Consider the following 26,858-nt stretch of genomic DNA (forward strand, 5'->3'; position numbering starts at 1 on the left):
TCGTCCCAATTTGTTTTTGTGGAACATTGTTCTCAAAATGCTGAATTATTTGCAGAAACATCTGTTGGGTAATTGACAAGTCTCAAATGATCCTTGCTCTTGAAAGTCTAGGGTGTTTTTGGAGGCTCCTTATATACTATGACACGATTGCCTCACCTGTTTTACATCTCATGTTACACATCGCCTTATTTCAACTCGTCAGTTTGTTATTAGTCTTAAATTGCCTGTCTCAACTTTTATTGGTGCATGTTGCAATCATCTGATTTTAAATTAAATAATAAATAATAAAATATATGAAATTCACAAGGTAAAAATTCTTATAATGTGTAGTTTCAGTGCAGTTCATAGTCTTCAAGTTCTTCAAAAATTCACTCCATGGACAATGTTGTAAGCTGACACCAATACAAAATGAGAAAATGTGTCTGAAAAAAAAAAAGATAGAGCACCCAGCTGTGACAGATAAATTCTCTAGGCGGAAGCGCTCGTCAAGAAATTTATTATAGAAAGACAGATAAGAGATATTTCCGTCAATTATCCCAGCAAGCGTGAAATGGCTCATCGAGATCTCCCTTAATGATTCATTGGATGCTGGTGTATCAACTCAGTAGTCGGTTTGCATGCTTGAGAAGTCTTCGTCACACGCAAGTTGTTTGATATACTGCCACAAAACAGTTAAAAGAAAAACAAATTGTTTTAAAAATGTTCATGGTTTTGAAGTTTGACTCATTGACGTTATTTTTATCCTTGACAAGTTGCCAGTTGAAAGGCTGAAGGAAGAATGGAGGAAAAAGTTTGTGTGACAAAGTTTATTGTAAAAGTAGTTTTGGGACTGGAATGGAGGATTAAAGTAATAAATCACAGGCAAATTTGAACATGTAAAGAAGAAAAAGAAAAAGTTAATACACCATAAAAGTTTAGTTTGAGAACCATCTAGACTAATACTGTGTGGTCTGAAATATTTCCAGCCGTCTTTGAATCCAGATGGAGGGGTGTCGCCTGACGTTGTGCTCCTCAACCGATGGAGTGTGAGAAACTACCGGGTTCAACGAGGAGATATTGTGTCACTTCTGTGAGTAACTGCATTTATAGATGTGCAATTTTCCTCAAAACAGTCAAAAATAGTGGTTTCCAACCTTTCCCCCTGTTTTTAACGTCATTTGTTTCATGACACCCCCAAAAGTTGATGTATTCCTAGATTTGTAAGCATGTAATTCTGGTTCTTTTCACTCCATCTCCCTCCAAAATGTCTCATTTTATTTCACTAGATGGCAGCAAGTACGGTGGCATACATTGGTGGCACTCTAACATATTTTTAGCCCTCACAGATGTGCTCGTCCATACACATTCAGTTTAATTTTCAGTTAATCTGCCACCCCCAATGTTTCATCAAATATCTCAGCCTCTGTGTGGACTAGAAGCTCAATCTAGGTGTCATTAGAAAGCTGAGATCCTCCCCTGAGATGTTTTATGTTTTATCATCAATTGTCGAAACTCATATTTACAATGATTGTTTTAGAATGCTTTTCCTGCTGGACTGCATATTTTGTTTCTGGACATATAAGATCTAACATGGGATTATTCACAAAAGCAAGCTCACTGGCAAGCAAAAAATTGCTTCTTTTTTTTATTTTTTAAAACTGGCGCTTTAGAAAATCTTTCGAACTGTGGTATTAGGGCAACAAAATAACATGTACATTTGCATTCCTGAGAATGAGAGCTTGCATTTGATATATTATTTGTCTATTTGAGTGTTATTTGAAAGACTTTTCATATGAATTGCCTTTAGGTGGCGCTGATTTGTGATGCAAATGTTTTCAGGCCTTTGTTATTTTATGTAACATAAATGTAGAAGAGTTGGTTATCTTTGATAACGATACCACGCATGCCTGACTTATGTATATGAGGACTTAAACGTTTTAAGCGTGAACTTTTTCATGACATAATGCCCCCTTTTGGACCTGCCTTGGGGTCCGCAGTGTTGAAAAGGTTAAAAAGGCGTTCACATTACTCTTCATGTTTTATTCACCCCCATATAAGCCTTCAGTTTTTTGTTGTTGTTTTTTTTATGATAACATCTGTGATGTTCAGGACAAAAATGTTCTGTATAGAGTACTGTAGATTTGTGGTAAATTTACAGCACACTCATCTATTGATTATGAACATAGAATATTTCCTAGGCTAACCTACTTGTTTTCACACTGAACACAGGTTTACGTAGTAACATTTGAATTGGAAAGTTTTTCTTATTTTCAAGGGGAACATGACCAAAATAATTTGGGGACCACTTCCCTACCCCAGACTACAGTACTATGGTTATGGGCCTGCTGGCTTAAATTTGTAACATTTTGAAGAAGGAAGGATAAAAGGTGTATATGCGGTTGTGTTCGAGACATTTCATGCCTGAATGTTTCTAGAGGTGATCATTTCTGAATGAAACGTGAGTAATATTTTTTAAAGCAGGTAGTTTTTGTAAGGTATCTTGGATTATTCTGCATAGTAAGTGTTCTTTATTTTTTATATTTAGTATACTGTGATTCAAAACATTGAAATATTGTGTTGTTTTACTCGATTCCCATTCACCTATATTGGATATGCACAACAGCTTCAGCCTTGTCAAAAGCAAAGACTGCGATGTTCTGTGCTTGTTTGTGGGCCGGTCATGTGTTAATGTTGTCAGTTAGATCATCTTTCAGTTCTCAAGTCAACAGAAAAGCGAGCTGGTATTGAGATCAGTTCTCAGTTTCCAGGGTAAGCGGCTCTGACATGAGCAGCACAGTGGAAAGGTGTATGTGCTGCGATGTAAACTAAAGCCTATTGGCTATTAAAAAAAGGGGGCGACGAGCCATTCGACAGGTCCCGCCTCCTGTTTCAGTAGGAAATACACCAAAACAACAAATAGAACTGACAGCTCTGGCAACCCATTTTATACCTTGGCCTAAAATGTCTGAGAAGTTGTCTTATTTGCTGAGAATTGACATGTGTGATACTTTTCTGACAGAAAATAAATGTCTTTTATTTGTACATTTCAGCCTACACGTCTGCCCTGTACCACAAGTGTCATGTTGAGACCTTCCACTCAGGTTTTCAAAAGCCTTGACAAAACAAGAGCTCATTCCACATCAAGGAAATTGCCACTGACAGGGTTTTCATCCAAACAAAGATATTTGTATCCCTCAAAAGTGCTAATTGGACAATTTCGGTCCCTTTCTAATCTGACACAGTTCTCCTTGACCTTGAACCGTGCCAGTCTGACTACACTAACTCAAGGGGAATCCTCCTCGGGATAATGAGTCCTCTCTGTTCTAAGGGTTACTGTCATTGCATGTAATTGGCAGGGAAGCAATCATCTGATATAGCTGAATGCGGTGCTCAAAAGCAAGTGGCTTTTGACATGGTTCTGTGAAGGGGTTCATACGGCTGTTATCTAGACTCCAGTCAGGTAACTCCTATTCACTTGTATGTGTGGTCTGTATTTCGAAGCACTAGGGTGGAAAGAAAGCATTTACTTTGTGCAAATTCTCATTGATCAAGCACTTTGTTCGGCTTTTAGACATTTGAAAGGCCAATAGACTGTGTTCACTGACTCTGGCTGGTCTAATAAAGGTTGCTGGCAGATGAGGTGAAACTCAGAAACTTGGTCTGGTTATTGGCTTAAAGCCACTATAGCATGGTTTTTCAGTAAATTACTCTCTTGCATCCTGATTTATAAGTTTAAAAGGATGGTTCACCCAAAAAATAAAGGTCAGTCATAGCTGTCCCTGGTCTCCATCCATTTTCATTGTGGCACAGAGCAGCTTTGACATTCTGCTAAATATCTCATTTGTGTTCCAATATCATTTTGGAACAATATTATATTTTTGGGTGAACTATCCCTTTTAATATTGGATTGTGGACTCATTTATGCAAAATTATTCATCAGAGTAATATAATCGCTGTTCACTTGGGTTTTGTTTACTACATTTTTAAAAAGGCATCCTTAACCTGATGTAATTTTTGCTAGCAGAGCAAAAATAAACAAAATGGCTGGCCATATTCTGTCTGAAATGTAATTTACTGTAGAAAAAGTAAAAACAAAATCATACTCACAAATTGTGCTGCTGCCTGCAGCCAAATCACTGTCACGCTTCTATTCAAAAGTATTCTTGCTCATGTGATGTTGCTTATTTATACTGACACTTACAAAGTACAATACACAGTCTTTCCATTATACCTTTTTTTTTTAAACAAATACATGGTTTTAGTTTATGTTTAAAGTGCTATGTTGGGAACAATGTAAAGAGTATGTATAGATTCACTCATCATTACCCAAAGATGGCACTCTTCCCCTGCTGGGAATTCACTGTGCTGGGAACATAATGTTCATCCTTTCTGAGCAACCAGGAAGAAAGCTAACATTGCATGCTAATACTGAGGAAACCAAACTTTCAGTACTGGTGCTGGAACAACCTGAAGGTCCATATAACCATAATCATAAATGTTTTATATTTTGCAATTTCAAGGTGAAGTGTGTAATTTCTCAATTTTTAGATAATTTACAGACGTATCTCAGTTTAAGTAAGCGGTTTGTAGTGTCTGTTTTTTAAACGGTAAACATTGTGTCTCTGTGGCACTTTCAAAACATAAATCTGTTTGTTTGACCATCGCAACCAGACCGACACAGCAACATTGACTCAACCAATGGCATAAGTTCAGGGTGGGACTATGTATAACTGACCAATGGCAGATGGGGGAGAGTTTGGGAAGCCTGTTTGAAAAGGGTCATTATTTTTACATTTTGTTTGGTGCCACTAGTGGTGCAAAATGTACACGCTTCATCTTGAACCATTTTTTATTATAGTGTTAGACCTCATATAACTATCTAAACTGGAACAACTAAACCTACATGTTTGCAGTCTGAAGTTTTTGTATGTGAAATAAGATTCTTTATTAAGTGCAGCTGTCAGAATCTGAACATATTGATTTCATTAACTGAGTTGTGCTTTTAAATGCAAATACAATTGAGATTCATTTCAAAAGTTGTCTAAGGAAATCTCTCAGTCTAAAGAGTAATATCTTATTTACAGAACATTCCTCAACTTCAGACAGCAGTCGATAAACTTGCTCTTCAAAGAAGCATTTTCTTAATCAGATGTTTTGTCTAGTTTTTAAGTAAAGATATCTAAACATCCTTAAAACAATATTAATTTACTTGAGAAGCAAAATGTTATAAGATATTAAAAATTATCTGACTTGTTGTCAGGGAATATTTCTTGAATTTTATTTATTATATATAATATACAAAACTTTAAATTTGTTTTAAACATACAAGTATATACTTAGAATATATAGAAAAAATGTATTGGAAAGATTATGTGTGACAAATTTATATTTATACATATCCATTTGCTTTGAGCAAAGTGAAAAGTAGATCTTCCCTGGCATTCTTTTGATAAAAATAGTGCCATGAAATCTTTTTGTCTAAAATCATTGATTGCTGACAAAGAGCAGACAAATACCCATTGAATCACAGCACACCACATACATTTTCTCTCTTTTTCTGCTCCTCTTTGAAGTGTACTGGCCAGCAAATGGTATCTCATTGGGGCTTGATTGGGTTGTGTGTAATTAGCCATCTACATGGAAACCAGTTCAATGACAGCTCGTGTGTCCTCAGAGACACTTCATGGTGCTGGATGAAGCCCATAACTGAAAGATTTTGCAATTAGCTCAGATTAATGAAACAAATTCTGAGCTTCTGAGTTGCTTTCAGGACAAACATGCTTCTGTTTTTATGTGTTTATAAATAACCTATTTGCTTGCAATTTTTTTTTTTTTTTTAAACTTCAAAATTGTAATTTGTGACTAATCCTTATCCAGTAATCACAAAGGACTGGAAAGTCAGTGAAAAATTCCTTGGTCAAAATGTGTGGGAATGCTGTTATCAATTTTTTCAGAACCTTACAAGAAAAGTAACCAATGGAGCAAATATCACATATTTACATGATTTGTTTTCAGCTTTTTTCACTGAATGGCCATTTCACAATTGCACAATATTTTCTCATGGGGTTTAACATCAGTCTCGCGCTACTGTATATGTGATTGGTTTTGTCTGCTGAAGATCGTTATCGTTTATTGTCTTCATGTTTTTGATGCTTTGACTCATCATAGCTGCAATAATCAGTGAGGCAGTGTTAGTGCAACCAGCTCTTGATGACTGGGAAATTGTCACAGCAGAGTGTTAGAGTAGAAATAGCAGATTCAGGGAACTCTTAAGGCACACAGAGACCAACAGATAGAAAACTATTGGTTTAAAGGGGATGCTCAAACAAACAGAGCAATGTATTGAAAGTTTTTTCAGGAAAATCAATCTACAAATGGCTTATTCATGGTTGATGCTGCATATTAAGCTAGAATAGGAAAAGTATTTCAACATTGAAAAAATTACTCACTTCAGCTTTAAAAAATATGAATCTGCTTTCATATTTATTTATTTTGAAAGTTGACCACAGCTATTGTAATGCTTATTTTTTTGTCTAATCTGCACAAACCTTCCCTTTTTGCCCTGAAAATGAAATTATGAGAGGAGGAATTGCTTAAAAATGTTTAATTTGCAGAGCCTCTTGGCTTGCGGCAATTATTCAAGTAGGGAACTCTGAAACTCTAAAACTAATTTTCTCTACTGAACAGCCACACAAATTAAATAAGAGGTCAAGTGTCCATCATCTTTAGCAGTCAAAGCTTTGAATTCGCTTGTAAAAGATTAGTTATTGCCCCAAAATAATAATAACTTTGAATTGGTATTCTCTGTGTGTGTGTTTGGTTTGCATGACATCTTTTTGACAGATCTTGGGGCAGTATTGTGTAAATTACTAAAAAGTAATCCACTACAAATTAAAAACATCTTCTCAAAAATATTAGATTACTTTTCTGATTACTTCATCGATAAGGTAATAACCTTACTAATTAATTTACTTTTAAGTTACTTTCTAAATTAAATTTGTTTCTGCAAAACAAATTCAAAATAACTTATTCATTGTCACACATGCTTCAGCTGTCACAGATAGGCAAACAGATGTACAGATGAAGAAAGTGTATATATATATATGTGAAAAATATACTATATATGAGAGACATTTATATTGTGATATTTCAAGAGATTTATTTGGTCTACAAAAGGTGAAGATTTGGTCAACATGCTTTATACTCTTTGACTGTTGAGATGCATCTCACTGTTTTGTCAATGTCTTGTGCCATGAACGTTGCATTTTTTAAGGACACCATGCACACTTAAAGTGTGCTGTGTCTTTGTGTGAACGGCCCCTTAGAGTACCAAAATGGTCACATGACTCTAAATCAACCATGTGCTGCATTTGGTTGAATATAATAATCATCTAAGATCATTTGTTGCTGTGGAGACAGTCTACCTCAGTGGCAAATGTGCATCCAAGAGCTGCAGTTAACAATACAGAGACTTCTGCAGTGTCCTATTTAAGATGATTATTATATAATTTTTAATCTCAGTAGAAAACTACATTAGTCACCTTCATGCAAATATATCTGTTTAGTACATAAAATGCTTTTAAAATTTATACATAGCTTTTAGAAGTCTGCCATAATACCTTTTGGATATTTTGCATGTGATTGGAGTAGATATATTTTTTTGCTCTTAAGCTGTGCAATTGGACAAACATCAGAGAGGCTTCCCTGGCACTTACTGTTATCAGGAGCCATAGTATAAAATTAATTACCACTGGCTTTGTAAGTTTCCTACATGAACTGTAGGCTCTGCCCACAACATCAGTGGGTGATGTTATAGGCCCTTGACATATTCGGGACATGGGGTTGAAGATCTGGATTTAAAAGACAGGGAAATTTGTCTTGCAGATATCAGAATGTATTGAACTAATTATCTATACTTAAAATATTTTGTGCATTGAAGGAATATCTTCCTTCACAAAGTAAATAAGATATATATAATAAATGATATGTATAAAAATCTTTACATTTGATATAAACAGGAATGTATAATTAAACATTATTACTTATAAATGTTTTAATGATTTACATTTTGAACATGTTAATTAATCTGAATCATATAATTCTATATAATATAGATTATGTAAAAAATATATAATTAAGAAATCTTTTTTATTAAAATATAAATTATATTATTAAATGAGTAGTTAAATTATATAATTACATTTTACTATTTCTGTTTAAAAAATTTGTTTTGAATAATTATTATATATTATTAGTATTACACTTTACATTTTATAATTAATATTTATTTAAATTTTTATATATAATTTTTTGCATATTTTATTTACATTATAGTGCTGTCAATCGACTACATTTTTAATCAAATTAATTACATTATATGCAGATTAATTAATCGCATAAATATTTACTGAGAAAGGCCCTCAGATATTAATGATTCAATATGTACTGTAATGATTAAATCATTATAAATATTTATATTTAAATATAAATATATATTATAAATATAATCATTCAGATAATTAAAATTCATTGCATTGTTGTGGCAGATGAGTATACAGCATTGATAATACAATACAAAAAGTGGTAAATATATAATTTCTGTATTATTGAACATAAGCCTATCATTGGACTACAGTCCACAAGAATCCATTTTGCATTTGAATTTGTCAAACAAGATTGATAGATTGATTATGAGGGCTTTTCTAAGGATGCATCAATGTACACATGTGACAGACTGATGCTTTTGTAGTTTATCACTTTGGTTGTGTTGCGTCATAAACACAGCGTTTTTAGATTTAAGTTAAACATAGTTTGAAACTTAGAAAAACACGTCTTGAGATCCCTGCATTAGGGCTGCATGATAATAGCAAAAATCATAATTGTCGATTATTGCTCTTGATATTGTAATCGCGATTATTAATGTTGATTAAAAAATGTAATTACGTGACGTCACAAAGTAAGCAACCGTGTGGTTCTTCAGTGTAGCAGATTTCAATGGTGGATATGAGCTTGTACTCCAGTTTCTTTTAAGCATTATATTGTATTGTATTTTATATTGTAATAATGTTTGTTACGGTAAGGCAAATTATAATGGTTGTAAATTGATATCTATGGTGTAGAATAAATTGAATTATTGCTAAATTACTGCTTAAATTATTAGTCCACGTACTGTAAATAATATGGCATATTCAATATTCAAACTTATTAACATCTGATTTAAATTGACCAAGTTACTGCGTTCAGTAAGCACTTAGGTGGCGAGACAGGGGACCACTCATCCCGTTAGATCTTCAGTGGTGATCTTGTTCATGTAAGGTCATCGTTAGATCATTTTTGGCCTCAGTGGTTGCAGTTTGGAAATTAAAAACAGTCATTTGCGATCAGAGTTTGTGCGATTTGTGAAAATGTAAAAACTACCAATACCAGCTGCGTGGCAAATGGGTCTTATAAGAGCAGACGCGATAACAATGACGCCGATTCCTGAAATATGCTATTCATGCCATATTCTTTATTTTGGCTACACCTCCAAAACACACTTATAACAGTTAAGCTGAATTATTTTATTGCTATTTTGTACAAATCAAATTCACATCGGCCTACTTATTAACATGACAAAACAAAACTGTTATTACATTAATAAACTGTACACGGAAATCGAGCAACGCGACAAACTCTCCCATTACAATGACTGCTGTCACTCACTGCAGGTTTACACTGTTTGAGATCTGCATTTCAACGTGAGCTCAGTGATGCTCCACACAATGTTCTGCACTCTCACGAATACTCATTAAAAACAAAGCTGTCTAATTTAGCATAATAAATCAATTATTTACACCGCGTCTGTGTCTTGATTAGAACGGGAGCATTTTAGTTTTGTTGTGTTGTTCATTTGCAGTGTATTTAACATCAACGTTCAAAGCGAGCGGTGCAATATGCAATGAATCCAAAATAATTACAAAGTGCTTTTCTCTCTTTTTCTACAGCTTATTTTCAAGTGTCAGGTGATGTTTCTTCAGTATTTATTTATGTGTGCTGCGTGAACAGAGCAAGAACATAAAGCAAGCTTCTGGGCATTCAGACGGTTTAAAACTTGCGCGTTAGGAGCAGCTGTCATTACAGATAGGACGGAGGACTAATCTAAGTGATTGGTTAGAATACTCAACCGCTGCAGAAACATGTTGTAAATAGAAACCATTGACACAACAGGAGCAGACTTAAATTGAATGCTGCAATTGTCAGTTTTCACGATTACATAATTGTGGCAGCCATAATCATAATCGCGATTTAGTTTTTCGATTTAATTGTGCAGCCCTACCCTGCATTTAGAATTGCACTCCATCCAGCTGTGTTTGAATGCAAGGACGTGTTCTCATCTTGTGCTGTCGCTAGTGTCAAGCTTTTGTTCTCTGTACAGCTGTGCGTTGCTTACGAGTTGGAGTTTCTCTTACTGCCCCTGCTGAAAACAGGTGGTACTTGTATTGTTCCAATGGTAGGAATATTCCTTATCACAGACATGCTTCATTTTTAACAAGTTTTTAAATATAATTATTTGCACTCAATTAACGTGTTAAAAAGTCAGCCCTACTTTTTAAATGATACTTAACATTTAATTAAAATGTAATGTTAAATTAATTATTGAATTACTGAATGAAATTAAAATTAAATCGAATAATTACAAATTAAATCACACACACACATACATATATATATATATATATATATATATATATATATATATATATATATATATATATATATATACACACTCACCTAAAGGATTATTAGGAACACCATACTAATACTGTGTTTGACCCCTTTCGCCTTCAGAACTGCCTTAATTCTACGTGGCATAGATTCAACAAGGTGCTGAAAGCATTCTTTAGAAATGTTGGCCCATATTGATAGGATAGCATCTTGCAGTTGATGGAGATTTGTGGGATGCACATCCAGGGCATGAAGCTCCCGTTCCACCACATCCCAAAGATGCTCTATTGGGTTGAGATGTGGTTACTGTGGGGGCCATTTTAGTACAGTGAACTCATTGTCATGTTCAAGAAACCAATTTGAAATGATTCGATCTTTGTGACATGGTGCATTATCCTGCTGGAAGTAGCCATCAGAGGATGGGTACATGGTGGCCATAAAGGGATGGACATGGTCAGAAACAATGCTCAGGTAGGCCGTGGCATTTAAACGATGCCCAATTGGCACTAAGGGGCCTAAAGTGTGCCAAGAAAACATCCCCACACCATTACACCACCACCACCAGCTTGCACAGTGGTAACAAGGCATGATGGATCCATGTTCTCATTCTGTTTATACCAAATTCTGACTCTACCATCTGAATGTCTCAACAGAAATCGAGACTCATCAGACCAGGCAACATTTTTCCAGTCTTCAACTGTCCAATTTTGGTGAGCTCTTGCAAATTGTAGCCTCTTTTTCCTATTTGTAGTGGAGATGAGTGGTACCCGGTGGGGTCTTCTGCTGTTGTAGCCCATCCGCCTCAAGGTTGTGCGTGTTGTGGCTTCACAAATGCTTTGCTGCATACCTCGGTTGTAACGAGTGGTTATTTCAGGCAAAGTTGCTCTTCTATCAGCTTGAATCAGTCGGCCCATTCTCCTCTGACCTCTAGCATCAACAAGGCATTTTCAGCCCACAGGACTGCCACATACTGGATGTTTTTCCTTTTCACACCATTCTTTGTAAACCCTAGAAATGGTTGTGCGTGAAAATCCCAGTAACTGAGCAGATTGTGAAATACTCAGACCGGCCCGTCTGGCACCAACAACCATGCCACGCTCAAAATTGCTTAAATCACCTTTCTTTCCCATTCTGACATTCAGTTTGGAGTTCAGGAGATTGTCTTGACCAGGACCACACCCCTAAATGCATTGAAACAACTGCCATGTGATTGGTTGATTAGATAATTGCATTTATGAGAAATTGAACAGGTGTTCCTAATAATCCTTTAGGTGAGTGTGTGTGTATATATATATATATATATAAAAACATTTTTAAAACCTTTGGAATTCGTATATCCTTTCATTAATATTTCTATATTTGTTTTGTGTGACATTATACGTTTTTTCCCCAGTTTGTTTCTCAATAATTTGCTCAGATAAAATCAGCACAAAACATAAAACATCTGCATCATGAGTCTTTGGTATTTGTGTTATTTCTCTAGATGTACTAGTCACATTTCCTTTCAAACACTCAAACAGCTGCGTCATCACAATACATGGTGCAGCCGTCACCATGGCAGCAACATATTTCTGTCCCTCAGCAGTTAGAGAGCACTCATTACAGTCAGGTCACACTGATTCAGTCCGGTTCAGGCATTTGCGCTCCTGCGCTCACATACTGTTCACTTTATTATCAGCATCAGGACTGTTACAATTCATTTTTTCGAATGGTATTAAATTCCCTGTCACACTTGGGAGGTCAGCGCATTGGAGGAGCCATGGTAATGAGTGCGAGCGAGACGGGGGATGTGGGCATAGCAGATAAAGATGAAGTGTCAACATGCTAGGCTTCTAATGAGAAAGATATTCTTTAGGGGTATTACCGTCTGGTCTTAGACATCCACAATAAGGGTTGAGGCCAAAAAGATAGCAGAGATTTTAATGAATTCCAAAAATGTAGTTCCATGCTTTTTAGACCTCCTTGATTTGGGAAATATGCAGTATTTAGAGACAATTACAATTTTTGAAACATCTGAAATGAAATGTTTTAATCTGGCAAATAAAGACATTTGCTCGGTTACAAAACCATGTGAGTTGCCTGTGTAGGCTGTATTTTAAGATATAGCCACACTCAAAATCTAAACGGTACTACAAAGGTAGGCAACCAAATGATGCTGCCTCCTTAGATAACTTCTTTTAGCCAGATTCTAAGACAACATTGCATGTATGCTTCATGCAGAAGTCATTGCCACAATGCATTGCAATGAGATAAGTGAAAAACGAAATCCAAGATGTGGACCAAGCAAGAGAAAAGTTAGTTGTAAATAACCCTAAATTTCATTCAGTCCTGAAAAGCATACTATTTGAGAACATTCAGACACCCACCACACTGCTGTGAGAGGCGTTTAGAGGTCGCTCAAGACTACATGTTATTCATCAACTAATATGACATTAAAATGTGTTATCAATGACTTCATGCCTCATTCTATGAGTACAATTCGCATAAGATCAGTAAAAGATGCTGTTTTAACCACTCGATAATGATTTAAACTAAAGTAATATACTGTATATGCAGTAGAAAATTTGCAATTTGTCTTGTTTGCATTCTGAATTTATAACGCTAATATGCTAACAAGTTATATGCAGCCATAATGTGCACCAGTTACATTCTGTTACTGTAATTTATATCAACACTGATACAGCTGCAAAGATTGGTGTATAAAAGAGTGTTAATGGGAAAAATACAGACCAAAGAATGATGATAAGTGAGGCATATCTTTGGGCATATGTGTGAATGACTTTCGCTGCAGAGTGCACATGAGTGAAGCAGCGTATAAAACAAAGACTGAATGGGCACTGAAGAGTATTTGAGTATATTTGATTCCTTTTGTAGATTAATAAAAAGAAATGCATCACATGTTTTTGGAAAATGTCTCTACACTAACAATCATACAGATGTAGGTGAATTTGCACCAGTTCGCTAATAACTGCACACCGGTGTGTTCATGTTGACTTATCTTGACTGACTGAATGCCATGAATGGGATTAGCTGCCTGCCTCAATGTAAGTGCAACTCTAGTTCACACCTTCTGATTACATGGACCAATGGCAGTAAGAAGGTGGTTAGCAGCCGGTAAGAGGTTTTCCTAAAATTTTACCCATGCGAGCTGTTATTAACCACCAAAACAAACTCAAAAACACCTTATTTTTGGGAAATGTTTTTGTTCTAAATGGCATCACTCATTCGTTCTTCGATTTCATAGAAGGTATGCAGAGGTCTTAATGAGCCAGCCGTCTGTACTGTATATTGTAGACAGTAGGCAAAAAGGCTGCTCACTAAAAGAGGTTTTGCAATAGAGCTGACAAATTGTGTTCGTTATTGCATTGTTCTTGTTTGAGCTTGCACACTCTTTTTCTGTCATTACCTCAGAGCTATCTAAGACAAAAAAACAGTCCCCCAGCTCGGAGATAAAGATTGATCTTCTTTTTACTTCCAAAGACATTTTTCTTTGCGCTCAAATATAGCTTAGGGCCTTTTTTCAATCCTGCTCTAAATGAACAGTGTTTGTGTATGAGAGAGAGAGAGAGAGAGAGAGAGAGAGAGAGAGAGATGAACTATACGACACCAAAGCTGTCTTCAGCGAATACTGTAAAAGCTTCAGTAGTTGGTGCTTACCTCCCATCCAAACCCTAGATGTTTATTAACAATTTTGAACAGAGACCGATCTGTGTGCCTATGGGTGTCATTATGCCTATAGGTGGTCTCTACTTATAGCTTATGTTGCAGGTATTTTTCTAGCCACCAGTAAATCAAGCTTTGCCTTGTGAGGCTCCATACAAGACACCTTAGCACCTTGCCAAACGTTCATCACACTGGTTGCATTGTTTTTGCTGTGATGATCCCAATGGAAACAAATTGACCCTAGTCTCGGTGAATGAAAGATTCTATGGGCTCCATTACGCCAATTCACTATTCATCCAATTCTCGAGTGGCTGTAAATATTTAGCCAACTTACCAGTCTAATTTGGATGCCTGTAGCATTGACAATGCCGCCTCCCCGCTAGATAGCGTTAACCCATTTTTTAAGCTAAATCCAGAAAGAAATCGGGGATGATGTCGTAATGTATGTTTTAGCAGGGAAGATAGTTTCCATCATGGCTCATATATTAGTAACTGTAAGGTTTTTACTCAAAAGTGCATTTACACAAATTTTTTTTAGGTGATTTTTGCATATTGGTTTCAAAACCCTCTTAAATTAGGTAATATTTTTTGTAAATTCTGTCCATTAAACTAAAATTCCAACATCATATTTTCGTCAAAGCTATTGGGCTCAATAAAACCACACTGTAAACCATAAACAGTAGTGTGACAACATGTTCCGGAATTGTGTCATTGTGTATTCAATTATCTTTTTACATTTTCAATAATGGTGGGAACTTTCAACCGCCTTTTTGTAGCCAAGGTATTATGGTACGTGCCTATACAGAAATAGACTTTCAAAAATAAACCTACCCTGAGAAATATTCACAAGAATACAAAATGCAACAACTAGCCCTGGTCTCCCTTCCCAATAATGCGTGTAGGTGTAGAAGTATCGATGTGCAAAAGTAAGCATTCCCCCCCTGCCAAGTCTTCTATTGAAAAATTAATCTATAGAATTTTGTTCCGTATTCAATGTCTAGACTGTTTAATATATAATTAGTGTTAAATCTGTCAAGCACTATAGCAAGCAAGTCTTTTTCCTCCACCACATTTATTTGTGCAGTCTGTCTCATCTCGTGTTGTTGCTAAGGTAACCTGTTGAGGGAAGGCAAGATCATCCACGCCTTTACTGCAGTATGTGTCTTGATAGCTGCTCACTGTGTAATTTCTAGTCAATATGCAAACACATTTAATGGCGGGTAATTTATTTATTGCCATTTTTCATCTGCAGGGACATAAGTCGACGGTCCTCCGAACATCTTTCTTGGCAATGGAATTGTCTCAAATGGTTATTACTTTGCATGCATTTAATTTAATTAGTGCATTATCTTTGTGGATGGGAAGTGTTTTAATTATGTTTTAGATTAAATTAAGGTTGCTTATTGCCTCAGGATCTTGTTTTTGGAACGAAAAGCCAACTCTTAAACATCTCTGCTGCATACTGCTTTTGTTTCAGATGCCAAAAAACATCTAAATTCTGCCTTCACTTGGTTTGATGTGTGTTACACAATAGCTGAATAATATCATGAGTAAAGTCAATGTGATATATGTCATGAGCACTGCTTACCCTTGTTATTCTGGAACATAACAGTTCTTCTGTCCTCATCATTTGCCAGTCAGCATGGAAGCTCCTTCTGCAGATTTTTCTAGTCTTGCCGAGGTGCTAAATTGGATAGCTGACACAGTACAAAACAAACATTTATAAGTTTCTCACACTCTCCTGCCAAAGTTTGAGAGATACCGTGGAAATTACAGAATATTTCTTAGAATTGGTTTCTTTGGAGGGAGCTAGATGTTGTATTTTTAACATCTTTTATCATTTTTTCGTTCTTTTTTTTTAACTCAGATAAATGAGATTTCATTAGAATGATACCAAACCTTATAGTTATAAGCCTTTAATTTAGGAATGCTACTGAAACAGGAAATCTTTAAAGACAGGAATATTTCTGTTTACTACAAAGTGTTCTCTAGTAAGTTATACTGTACAGTTGGCATCAGATTGTGTTGTTTATTGTGCCATCATTATTGATAGCAACAACATTGTAAAGAATAGTGTTCTAAATGTTATTAAAGGTGCTGTAAGTGTTTTTAGCTGTTCCATAATTTCTACAAACTGAGCCTTTGGATTAGCCACACCCCTTTTCCCCAAAACCCCCCACTCCAAAGATACCAAATGAGCTTTATTGAGAAAGACACAAGCAGAAACAGTTGTCAAAAACAACAGCAGCAAAATTGCACCTTCAACTGACAACTTTTATGAGCAACATGGCATAAAAGTGGCATTATGCCTCAATTCGCTGCAATTACAATATTATCAGAACTTACAAAATGATTGACAGGTAGACAGCGTCATTGTACGCAAACTGCGGACACATATTTGTTTGCTGTTTACAGAGTCTAGAGTTGTCACAGAGACTGGTGAGATATCTCAGAACACTTAATTCTTTAATAGCTTTCAGGGAGTAGTAAAATTGCTTGCATACCTTTCCATGAAAAGAAAAACACTTACAGCCACTTTAATGTCAATTATTAATAATATGAATTAATCCCAATATTGTTCCCACCTCATCCCTTGTCGAGTGATTTACAAACACAAAAGCAGTAGAGTGAACAAATGTTATCAGTTGTCCATTTGTTTGATGAAAGCAAAAAGCAAAATGCAACAAATCTTCAAATGTAAGCTTGCATGTGTTTTTAATAGCCTCTTTTGTTTAGTGATGTCCGATTTGTGAACTGATTCTTTTTAATGATTCAGTACATAACTGATTAATTGTCAATTTGGTCAATAATCGGACATCACTAGATTTAAGAGGCTATAAAAAAAGCAGACACCGGGGAGAGAGATACTGTACTAAATGGTATTTGCAAACTTAGTATTTGAATATTTGTAGCATTTTGCATTGATTTACATCAACCAAACAGACACATAAGAAGATTTGTTCACCCTACTGCTACATTGCCAATCTTTTCTCTGATGATTTTTCACCATTAACTGACATCGTTCTCATCCATGACGTGACATGGTAATACAAACACAATTTCAAAATGCATCTAACCTGAGCTCCCTTTGTAATTAACTAATTGATTTGTGCTCGTCCATCCATTCCTTTTTTCAAAAAAAGGCAGTTAATGGCAGCTGGTGGAGGCCAAGGTGAAATATGGGCAAACGTGACTTTGACTAATAGCTTCAGAGGAAGAAAGATGGCCCTTGTGCTCCTGACTCTGCACATCTTGTGGAGGTCAGCTCTGGAACGGGGCTGATTAAAGTCTTTCCAACTGTAAACTAGTCACAGCATGTTTCTTATGAGGACAGACTGAACTAGAGGCATTGATGTAATAAGCTCAATAATAGTTAATGCCACAAGGCCAGGAAGGCAGCTATTTTGACAGCCGGCACGTATTGGATGTTATTGGAAAAAGACACTTAATGTGTGTTTTTTTTTTTTAATTAAATCTCCAGTTTCACCTCAGAAATCACTAAGAAGTGCTGTCATAAACCACAGTTATTGAGCAGGACGCCGTCTACAAAGTCTCGGAAAGCTTAATGTCGGAGAGTAAGTGCTTTGCCGTAAAATGGATTAATAAGTATTAGCATTAAGGCTAAGTCATTTCAGGATACCGTGTGCAGTTGTTTGCGGGATGTATCTCATGAAATGGCATAAGCATTAAAGTTAGTAGACCTTTATATGTTAGCAGCAACACCTCTTGTAAACTGCATTTTATTGAAAATGTCAATTTACTTTCTCACATCGCAGTGTAAAATACAGCAGAAAAATAAGACTTTCATGATATTGCTCATAAAGCTTTGTTGCTACCAACTTTTTGTACTTTAGCAATAATGAGACTTGTTTTTGATTTTTCATTAGCATGCACCCCTATTTTATTGCTTATACTTAAGGTTTGTGATTTGAACCTAAGTATTCAACTTTGGTGCATAACTTGTCCTGCACTGTTCATGTCACAGACATTTCGGGCTCTGGCTTTTTGGGCCAGTGTGAGCCAGCGCTATCACTGGTCAGCTGGGGCCAATAGCTTCCAACCTTGAACCACGAGATAAAAATCGATCTCCATTGTTACCATTGGGCCTTAAGCCCTGCAATGTGGTGCCAACATCTCACACCCCACCCATTTCACAAGTAAGAGGGAAAGTCAAGCTGAGATATCAGACTCTTGAGACTATAGCCCTCGAAATGAACACAGATTTGTAATGTGTAAGCAATTTCTTTTCCCCCGAACCTGTTCTGTTTTGCAATGGATACACAACTTGGTAAGTTTGGCGACAATATACTTGATTATGTCTTCGTTTCGGCAGATGCCGTAGATCTAATGTTGCACATTATCATCAGCCCAAAGATTCAGAAGAGCCCCGATTTTGACTATTGACCTGTACTGACAATTCTCCATTCTCCATTGATCTGTTGAGGTAATCTGATAGCTATCTGATTTTTCAAAGATGTTTTCTTGGCCTGCCACTGAACTTAAAATGTAAGAATTAAGTTACCAAAAATAAAAAGTCCTTTTCAAGCTGTGCTCTGAAAGTCTTTGCAATGGTTCTGTTATGTGTCTCATTAGTCTTTTGTGATTCATTACTAGTAATACAATGCTACTGGAAAGGCAGTAGAGGGTTAGTGCTCCATTAAAACACACATTGAATGTCGCAATCCAGTCTATTGTCTACACATTGCAAATGGCGATTAATGTTTTCCAGACCACAATTTACTGTCACAGGAATGGACATCAGCAGTAGAAACTATTATTTATTTGCACTCCAACTTGCACAGACTCATGTTTAAGCATGCATGCCTCCTCAGTGCTTTATTTTGTGCCATCTTATTTTGCCCCAGCACTGAGAACTCATCAGGGCCAGACAGCAGGGGTGTGGGGAATATTGCTGTCTTGGCAGAGTGCTGTGGAGACAGCGCTGTTGGTGGTGACGTGTGTCATATGTTTTTCGATTATGTATGGTGGCATTAATTTTTAGTCAGTCACTCTTTCCTGCTGCAGGTGGAACAGTTGGTCAAATATAAACCAAAATATGTCCTCCGTCACACTGAAACTGCCAACACAATGAATAATTTAACAAATGTAAGTGGATTTGATTGGTTCATCTGGCCATTTAATATGTTTAAAATGTATCGTTGTTCTTCCTTCACAGTTCTTAGTTTTAAGATCAGTAATTAGCACAGATTATACATGCACATTAGTTTTAGCTTTAGACTCTGTATGACATAAATGAAAAGTAAAGACATGCATTAAAGTTTGCATGAAAAGCAGGGTTTTACACTCTTAAATATAAAGGTTAGTGGTACATTGCAGCACTTTAGGTTCACCTTAAAGGGATAGTTCAACCAAAAATGTAAGTTCTCTCATCGTTTACTCACCCTCATGCCATCCCAAATGTATGACTTTCTTCTGTTGAACACAAACAAACATTTTTAGAAGAAAATATCTGTTGGTCCTCACAATGCAAGTGAATGGGTACCAAAATTTTGAAGCTCCAAAATGCACATAAAGGTAGCGCAAAAGTAATCTCTAAGACTCCAGTGGTTAAATCTATGTCTTCTGAAGCGATATGATAGAAGTGCGTGAGAAACAGATCAATATTTAAATTATCCTCCCTGCCCAGTAGGTGGCAATATTCACAAAGAATTCAAATATCAAAAATAAAAAAAGAAGTGTGTGAAAGTGGGGATTGATAGTAAAAAAGGGCTTAAATATCTAACAGCTGTTTGCAATCGGAGGTGGTGCGATATAGTTTGTGAAAGTTCAAATCAACCAACAGCCACTGCAGGGAAAATGGGTCTTATTAGATCACACATGATAACAATGACGGCAATCTGTATATCATCATAATTTATGTCAAATGATGACAAGTTGCAACCCCACAAATAGCACTTTTGGGGTCTTTTCAGCTTAATCTGTGCGACGCGCCCATTAAAAGCAGTTTTTTTTCTGGGGTGCCAAAATAACCAGTTTGTGCTGCCGCCAAGAGTTTGTTTTTAAACAGTGACTTCATTAATAAGAACTTGTAGGAGCATTAAAGGGTTTTCCTATGACAAGAGAAAGTAATTTTCTCCGATGACATTACAGGAACTTAAAAAGTTTCTCTGTAACACTTTACAATAAGGTTCCATTTGTTAACAACATTAGTTGCCATGAACTAACAATGAACAATACTTTTAAAGCATTTATTTTTCTTAGTTAATATAATATGAACTAACAATGAACAATGTAAAATTATTATTAACTAACATTAACAAAGATTAATAAATGCTGTAAACAATGTATTGTTAATTGTTTGTTCATGATAACTACTACATTAACTGATGTTAACCAATGGAACCTTTGTGTAAAGTGTTACCATGTCCTCCTAACTTTAAAAGTTTCACTTATGTCATAATATGAACTTGAAATGTTCTTTTAGTATGACATTCTAGAAATGTATAAAGGTTCGCCCATGACATACAGTAATAGAAATGTTCTCTTATGGCATCAGAATGTAAAACCCTTTTTGTAACCTTTATTTTTAAGAGTGCAGATTCAGAATTGTCAACCTTTGTTCCAGCAACAGATGCTCTCTTCTGAGAGGAAGAGACTACCCCAGAAAAGCAGTCTTCCTCCGCTTGGGATTCCACTTCTATTGATCCTTTGTGCCACACCTGCACCCCCCCCATTCAATACCAATTCCATCCAAGTGTCTTGAATTGTATCTTGACCACATTGCTGACTGCAGATATGTTATCTTTGAAAAGGAAACCAGTCTTACCCAGTACAATTGCACAATGTTTGCTTGATTAATTGCTCCTCTGAAGTTGTCTATAGGCATCATAATGTGGCATCAGTCAACAGCTTTTCCCATCAACATTTATTTTTCCAGCATTTCTTATTTAAACGTTCAGTGGAGGAGTGCTGGAGCTAGATCAAGAACTCAACAGCAGTGTTTTCAAACAATCAACTTAAAAGAAGCAAAACCGAACTAGCGGATGACACAATATTAGGAATTAGCCATTTTACGTCATAATAATTAGATTGGATGGAAACATGTTTGGCTAAGATATTATTGGTGAATATTATTCTGCCTCACCCATGTGGCCTTTGTTAAGTCAGCAGAAATGTTGTTTCAGAGAAAGTGAAAGTTATTAAATTCGATTCTGTGGTCAAATATATTTTGTATAATCAAATAAACATTACAGTATAATCATTGTCCCCATCAACCAATTTCAAACATAGATGTGCTAATGTCATCTTGCCACTTCATTTTGTGGTAATGACTGGCTGCCTATACATTATCCCTCGCTTGATTAAAACAAACATTTGCATTTGAATGAGCACATTATTGAATCAGTGCCATTTATTGAAGTAAAAAGGTCAATATTTGATTTCATGTTGCCTTTAAAAGTGATCTTATAAAAGTTTTGCTCTCTGTCTGTTACGTGCTGCAATTCTTAAGACCTTTTGTAAAGAACCTCTGCATGTTCTGGTCCACTTCCTGTCTTTTGAGTACATAAGGTCTCTATCTATAACCCCAGCAGCTGGTGTGTCCTCGCCACCATAGCACTCCCCTACCTGTTCAGAGTTTTGATTATGCTAAGTACTAATGCCTCAACCTTCAGCCACATACAGAAAGATGTCACTTTTATAAATTGCTCCCTCCCTCTTCTGTCCCTGCTTCCTGTCACAGTTTTAATTAAACAGAGAGAGAAAAACAGACTTACAGCCAGCAAGTAGATTTGATTGGGATTTGAAGGCCGCAGGGGATTAAGACAAAATTGTCGGACCCAGTGCGGGAAAAAAGGATCCGCACGTGGGCAATTTACTTTTTCTTTCTCACAATGTGAAGACGGATGCTTTTTTATATATATTTTAATGGCTTTGTTTATTCAGGCATTATTAGTGGTTCTTGCGAAGGCAAACATCACTATTACTATTGCTCATATTTTTCAAAAAGATTTTTAATGCTCTAACTTGAAGAATTAAACTTTGATGCCTCAAATCATTCAGCTTGTTGAGGATAGAGGTGTTATTATCGTGTTTAGTTTCATGATTTTTGCCTTTTGAACGATAAAACTGGTAAACATCCTTTAGGCTTACAATGAAGGAGGGCCATTTCTATGGATGATACTATCATAGAGACTCTGCTAGAAAGACTTTGAAACCACTCATAACACCCTAGCAACGGCATAGCAACACATTAAAACACTCAGAACACACAAGCAATCGCATAGCTACACACTAAAACCACATAGCAAAACTTTTTTTTTTTTTTATAAAAAAAAATGGGTTAATTGGTGTCTTTTTTTAGATGATGTGGTTGGGAGTCATATGATAGATTGTTGGGTGATATAGTTTACATGAAAATGATTACAGTTTCAAGGGATGAAGTTAAAGACTTATTGGACATTTTTGACTGTTCTCCCTCAAGCTCCTAAATATCAATGTTCCAATATCTCATTCCCGTGCTGTCACTTATCTTCTGATAGGGGTGATCTTCTGTTCAATTCATTCTGGTCTCTCTCTCTAACTGTATCTTATTTTCTTCTCACCTTTATATCTCCTGTACAGCTCAGGCTGCAGTCTCTCTCTCTGTTCTTGTGATCGTATCAGACATTTTCCATCACTCTGCCTCACATTTATGTCTACTACAGCACAGCCAGTTCCACTAAAGAAAACAAATGGGTGTGGAAAAACTAAATTCTTGGTTCGGACCAGTGATGTTCACAGACCTTAGCAGGAACGGGGGTTGAAGGATAAAAAGGGCACTGATTTAAAAAAATAAATACGTTTATGAGTAGTAATTATAAATACTACTTTGCTTTTTGAGTATTTAATTATTTCTTGTATATACAGTATATATTCATCACAAATAATCTGTTATATTTTCAGAAAAATAACAATGGTAATACACTTGTTTATTTATTTATTTTCAGACATGACCTGTGATCACCCCATGTTTATGACATTTTATAGTAAAACCATGGTATTTTTTAAAGTACCTTGGAGTACCATGGCAGTATCATGAAATTTGAACATGATCAATCATTCAGTTACCATAGCATTACCCTGGTAATGTAGTGTACAGTGCAAATGCGCGATCAGAAAGTGCGAGCGTGAGACGATCAACTGTGTTGTGCGAATGCTACAGGATCCTTAAATAACATATAACATGTGAGTAAAGGCAGCCAGTGGAGTTTCTGGTGCCCCCCAGGGTATGATGGTGCCCCCCTAGGGAGTTGGTGCCCTACGCAGACTGCATAATATGCTTATAGGGAGCGCCTGTTCTGGTAACCTAATGTTTTTTTTTTTCAGAAAGTGATTAGTCTAATGGCTTACTTGTTTCAACAAAACCAAACTGGATTTGACTGAACCTGACAGCTCCTTCAGTTTATGTCAATATTATATAAATGACTAATTTAATTTATATCACTGAAAACAATGCAACCGCTCCCATTATAATTAATAAATCTGTCTACACTATTGTTACGTGATGTCAGAAATGCGGTAGTAATCCAGTATTATTCTGGATTAAATATTATTCCTGCGGAACGGGATGCCACTCGAAAGCTTGTTCAAAACAAGTGACAAAATGTTTCTTTTCTCAGAGGGCCATTCCACAAGACCGTTATCGAAGGGTGCATTCATACAGTAATACAATGTTTCCATCAGAGTACCCACTTCAAGGGCTCTGCAGTTCAAAGTGAGTATAGGGCATAGGGAGGATCACTTGCGATTGGAATCCGCCCCCGATCTGCTGTAGCGCACGCTCTTAAAGGCACCTCTGCTTTATTTTCTTTAATACACCCTCGATTTACAAAGTGATCTCATAACACATTATTAAAGTTATTGTGAGATTTATGTCAAGATTTTAATTTTGTTTTATTTAACTATTTAATTTAATTATTCAAATTTTAATAAGCCCCTTCTGGCCCTGTTCTGTGCACGTCAGTGGTTCAGACTAATGGAGTCTGAACACATTTAAGAACACACTTAAATAGCATCAGAGCTTTTGCCCATATCCAAGACCAATTCTGAGGATATTTGTCATATTGTTTATGAGCTTTACTACAGTGTATGATTTGATTTGCTCACATCGCTTACATCAGCAGGGGTCAGACTATCATTCTTATTTTACAGATTATATCACTGTTTTATTTACTCGCTGAAGCCATGTTAATTAAACATTTTATTTGGTACTCTGTACGTATTAATTTGTGACCTGCTTCAAGAGTTTAGCTACACAGAAGATGGTCCCTAAGCAACAGGAATGAGGTTGATTACCTATTAAATACTCATTTACTGAAATTCATATAAACGAATCTTTAAAATCCTTATTTAGTACCGCAGGTTTGTCCTCAGACTACCACCAGGCGAGGACAAATGTACAAGGAGAGACGAAAGACTATCAAAATACCAGAGCTATTTGCTTACTCTGCTCCCTTCCACCATCATCCGATCACCTTTCTTGGGTGATTATCTTCCTCACTTCATGAACTTTAACTTAAGAACATTCCTCACTGTATCTTTGTAGGTGTGTGTGAATGGGAAGGTCGAAGGACTTTGCTCGCATGTTTTTTAAACATCCAGTATATTAAAGGGTTTAGATCATGATTTCATGTTTAGAAATAAAATAGTTGGATGCATACATAGTTACATACCTGAACGTTCAGAGCTCAGAAGCCTTTCTAATCCAAAAAGAGCATTTATTTTATTGAAAATAGGCAAAAACAACACATTCCAAAATCTTCATGAATATGTTAACACATCCTAATTTATTGCAAACTATGCTACCCTGTAACCCTCAAGTAAGCTTCTGTTACTCATTTCACAAAGAGAGCCGTTTAATTCTAAGGGTCAGAGAAAGGGTGGAAAATAGACATTAAACACTAAATGACTGTTTTGGTGCAAAATTAACATTATAAATAGACCTCTGGGAAAAAGAAAAATGTATGACATGACCACATTTTTAAGGGTTAACACTTTTAAACATTACAAATAACTACAATGTAAAGTCTTCTTGCTTTTCCTGTTCTGCAAAATATGTATTTTCCTTTTTTTTTCTCCTTTTTTTAAATCTAATTTTCTTCTCAATTTGGCATGCCCAATTCCCACTGCTTACTAGGTCCTTGTGGCGGCACAGTTACTCACCTCAATCCGGTTGGTGGAGCATAAGTCTCAATTGCCTCCGCTTCTGAGACCGTCAGTCTGTGCATCTTATTACATGGCTCGCTGTGCATGACTGCAGAGACTCGCAGCATATGGAGGCTCATGCTATTTTCCACGATGCACGCACAACTTACCACGTACCCCATTGAGAGCGAGAACCACTAATCACGACAACAAGGAGGTTACCCATGTTACTCTACCCTCCCTTGCAACCGGGCCAATTTGGTTGCTTTGGAGACCTGGCTGGAGTCACTGAGCACACCCTGGATTCAAACTCATGACTCCAGGGGTGGTTGTCAGCGTACTTGCTGAGATACCCCGGTCCACATTTTCCTTTTTCTAAATTTTTACATTCAGCCAAATTGCATATTTGTTTTCTATAATATTTAAGGAAATTTAATTTATGGATGCGTTTAATGCACGTTTTTAGTGGTTTTAATACAGGGTGTAGCTCAGCATAATTAACATGTTATTTTTAAACATTTTATGTTTGATCTCCCTTGATTTAAACCTTCCTCACCTCTTATCATTTAATATGTATTACTCAAATTTAATCTTGTAAGCTTTTGTACTAAGGCTCTCATAACAGTAATTTGCTATGGTTCTCTCTTCTCTTTTGATTCAGGATCTACAGTGTTTCAGACATAGTGTTTTTTGCTTCGTAAGGTATTAAACATATGGTGTCTACACCAGTACTCCATTTAAAGGCAACACGAATAAAAAATAAACCCTATAGACCATTTCAAGGACATAAACAATAACAAATGAATTAAAATGCTACTGTGCGTGTCTGGCCCTGAAGCATTTCTGGTAGCTGCATCAAACTTTCAAAATAAAATGACTAGCACTTCTTTTTAGAGTCTAGCTAAAACAGAACAAACGGGATATGTGCAAAAACTGAAAATGAATGATGAGGAGGTATCATTACCAGATCCTTTAAATAAGACTGTCAACAAATTTTCTCAAAGAATGTTAAAGGTTTACCTGAAGTGACTCATCCAGATGTGTTGTTAATACTGAGCAGGCAAAGAAATTGTATCATAGTTTAGATGCTCAACAGGGAGATTGGGAATATTGTATTGCTCCTGTTGTAACCAATGAAGCCGTTCAATAATGCTGTCTGCGTGACCTGTGGACAAGGTAAGGATTTCTTTTTTTAATGATTTTCTTATCTTTTTCTTGTGGATAAAATCGTCTGCTAAATGACTAAATAAATAAAAGTAAAGTAAAATATTTGCACAGCTTTCATTTTAATTGGAGTGATAGTCATGCTTAGAGCTCTACCGCTCAAATTTACAATTATTTGGCATAAATTTAATTCACCTACCAGA

The 26,858-nt window shown here is 36.1% G+C and overlaps 1 protein-coding gene across 1 annotated transcript in view; it reads left to right on the forward strand.

The window, feature by feature from the left end:
• Positions 1-26,858, forward strand: part of immp2l (inner mitochondrial membrane peptidase subunit 2) — a 116,345-nt gene that overhangs the window by 10,765 nt on the left and 78,722 nt on the right. Inside the window, exon 3 of the mRNA XM_052120236.1 lies at positions 966-1,069. Coding sequence (XP_051976196.1) covers positions 966-1,069 — 104 coding nt within the window. The remainder of the gene's footprint in view (positions 1-965; positions 1,070-26,858) is intronic.

This window comes from Xyrauchen texanus, chromosome 46, assembly GCF_025860055.1.
Source record: "Xyrauchen texanus isolate HMW12.3.18 chromosome 46, RBS_HiC_50CHRs, whole genome shotgun sequence".
Taxonomy (NCBI): Eukaryota; Metazoa; Chordata; class Actinopteri; order Cypriniformes; family Catostomidae; genus Xyrauchen; species Xyrauchen texanus.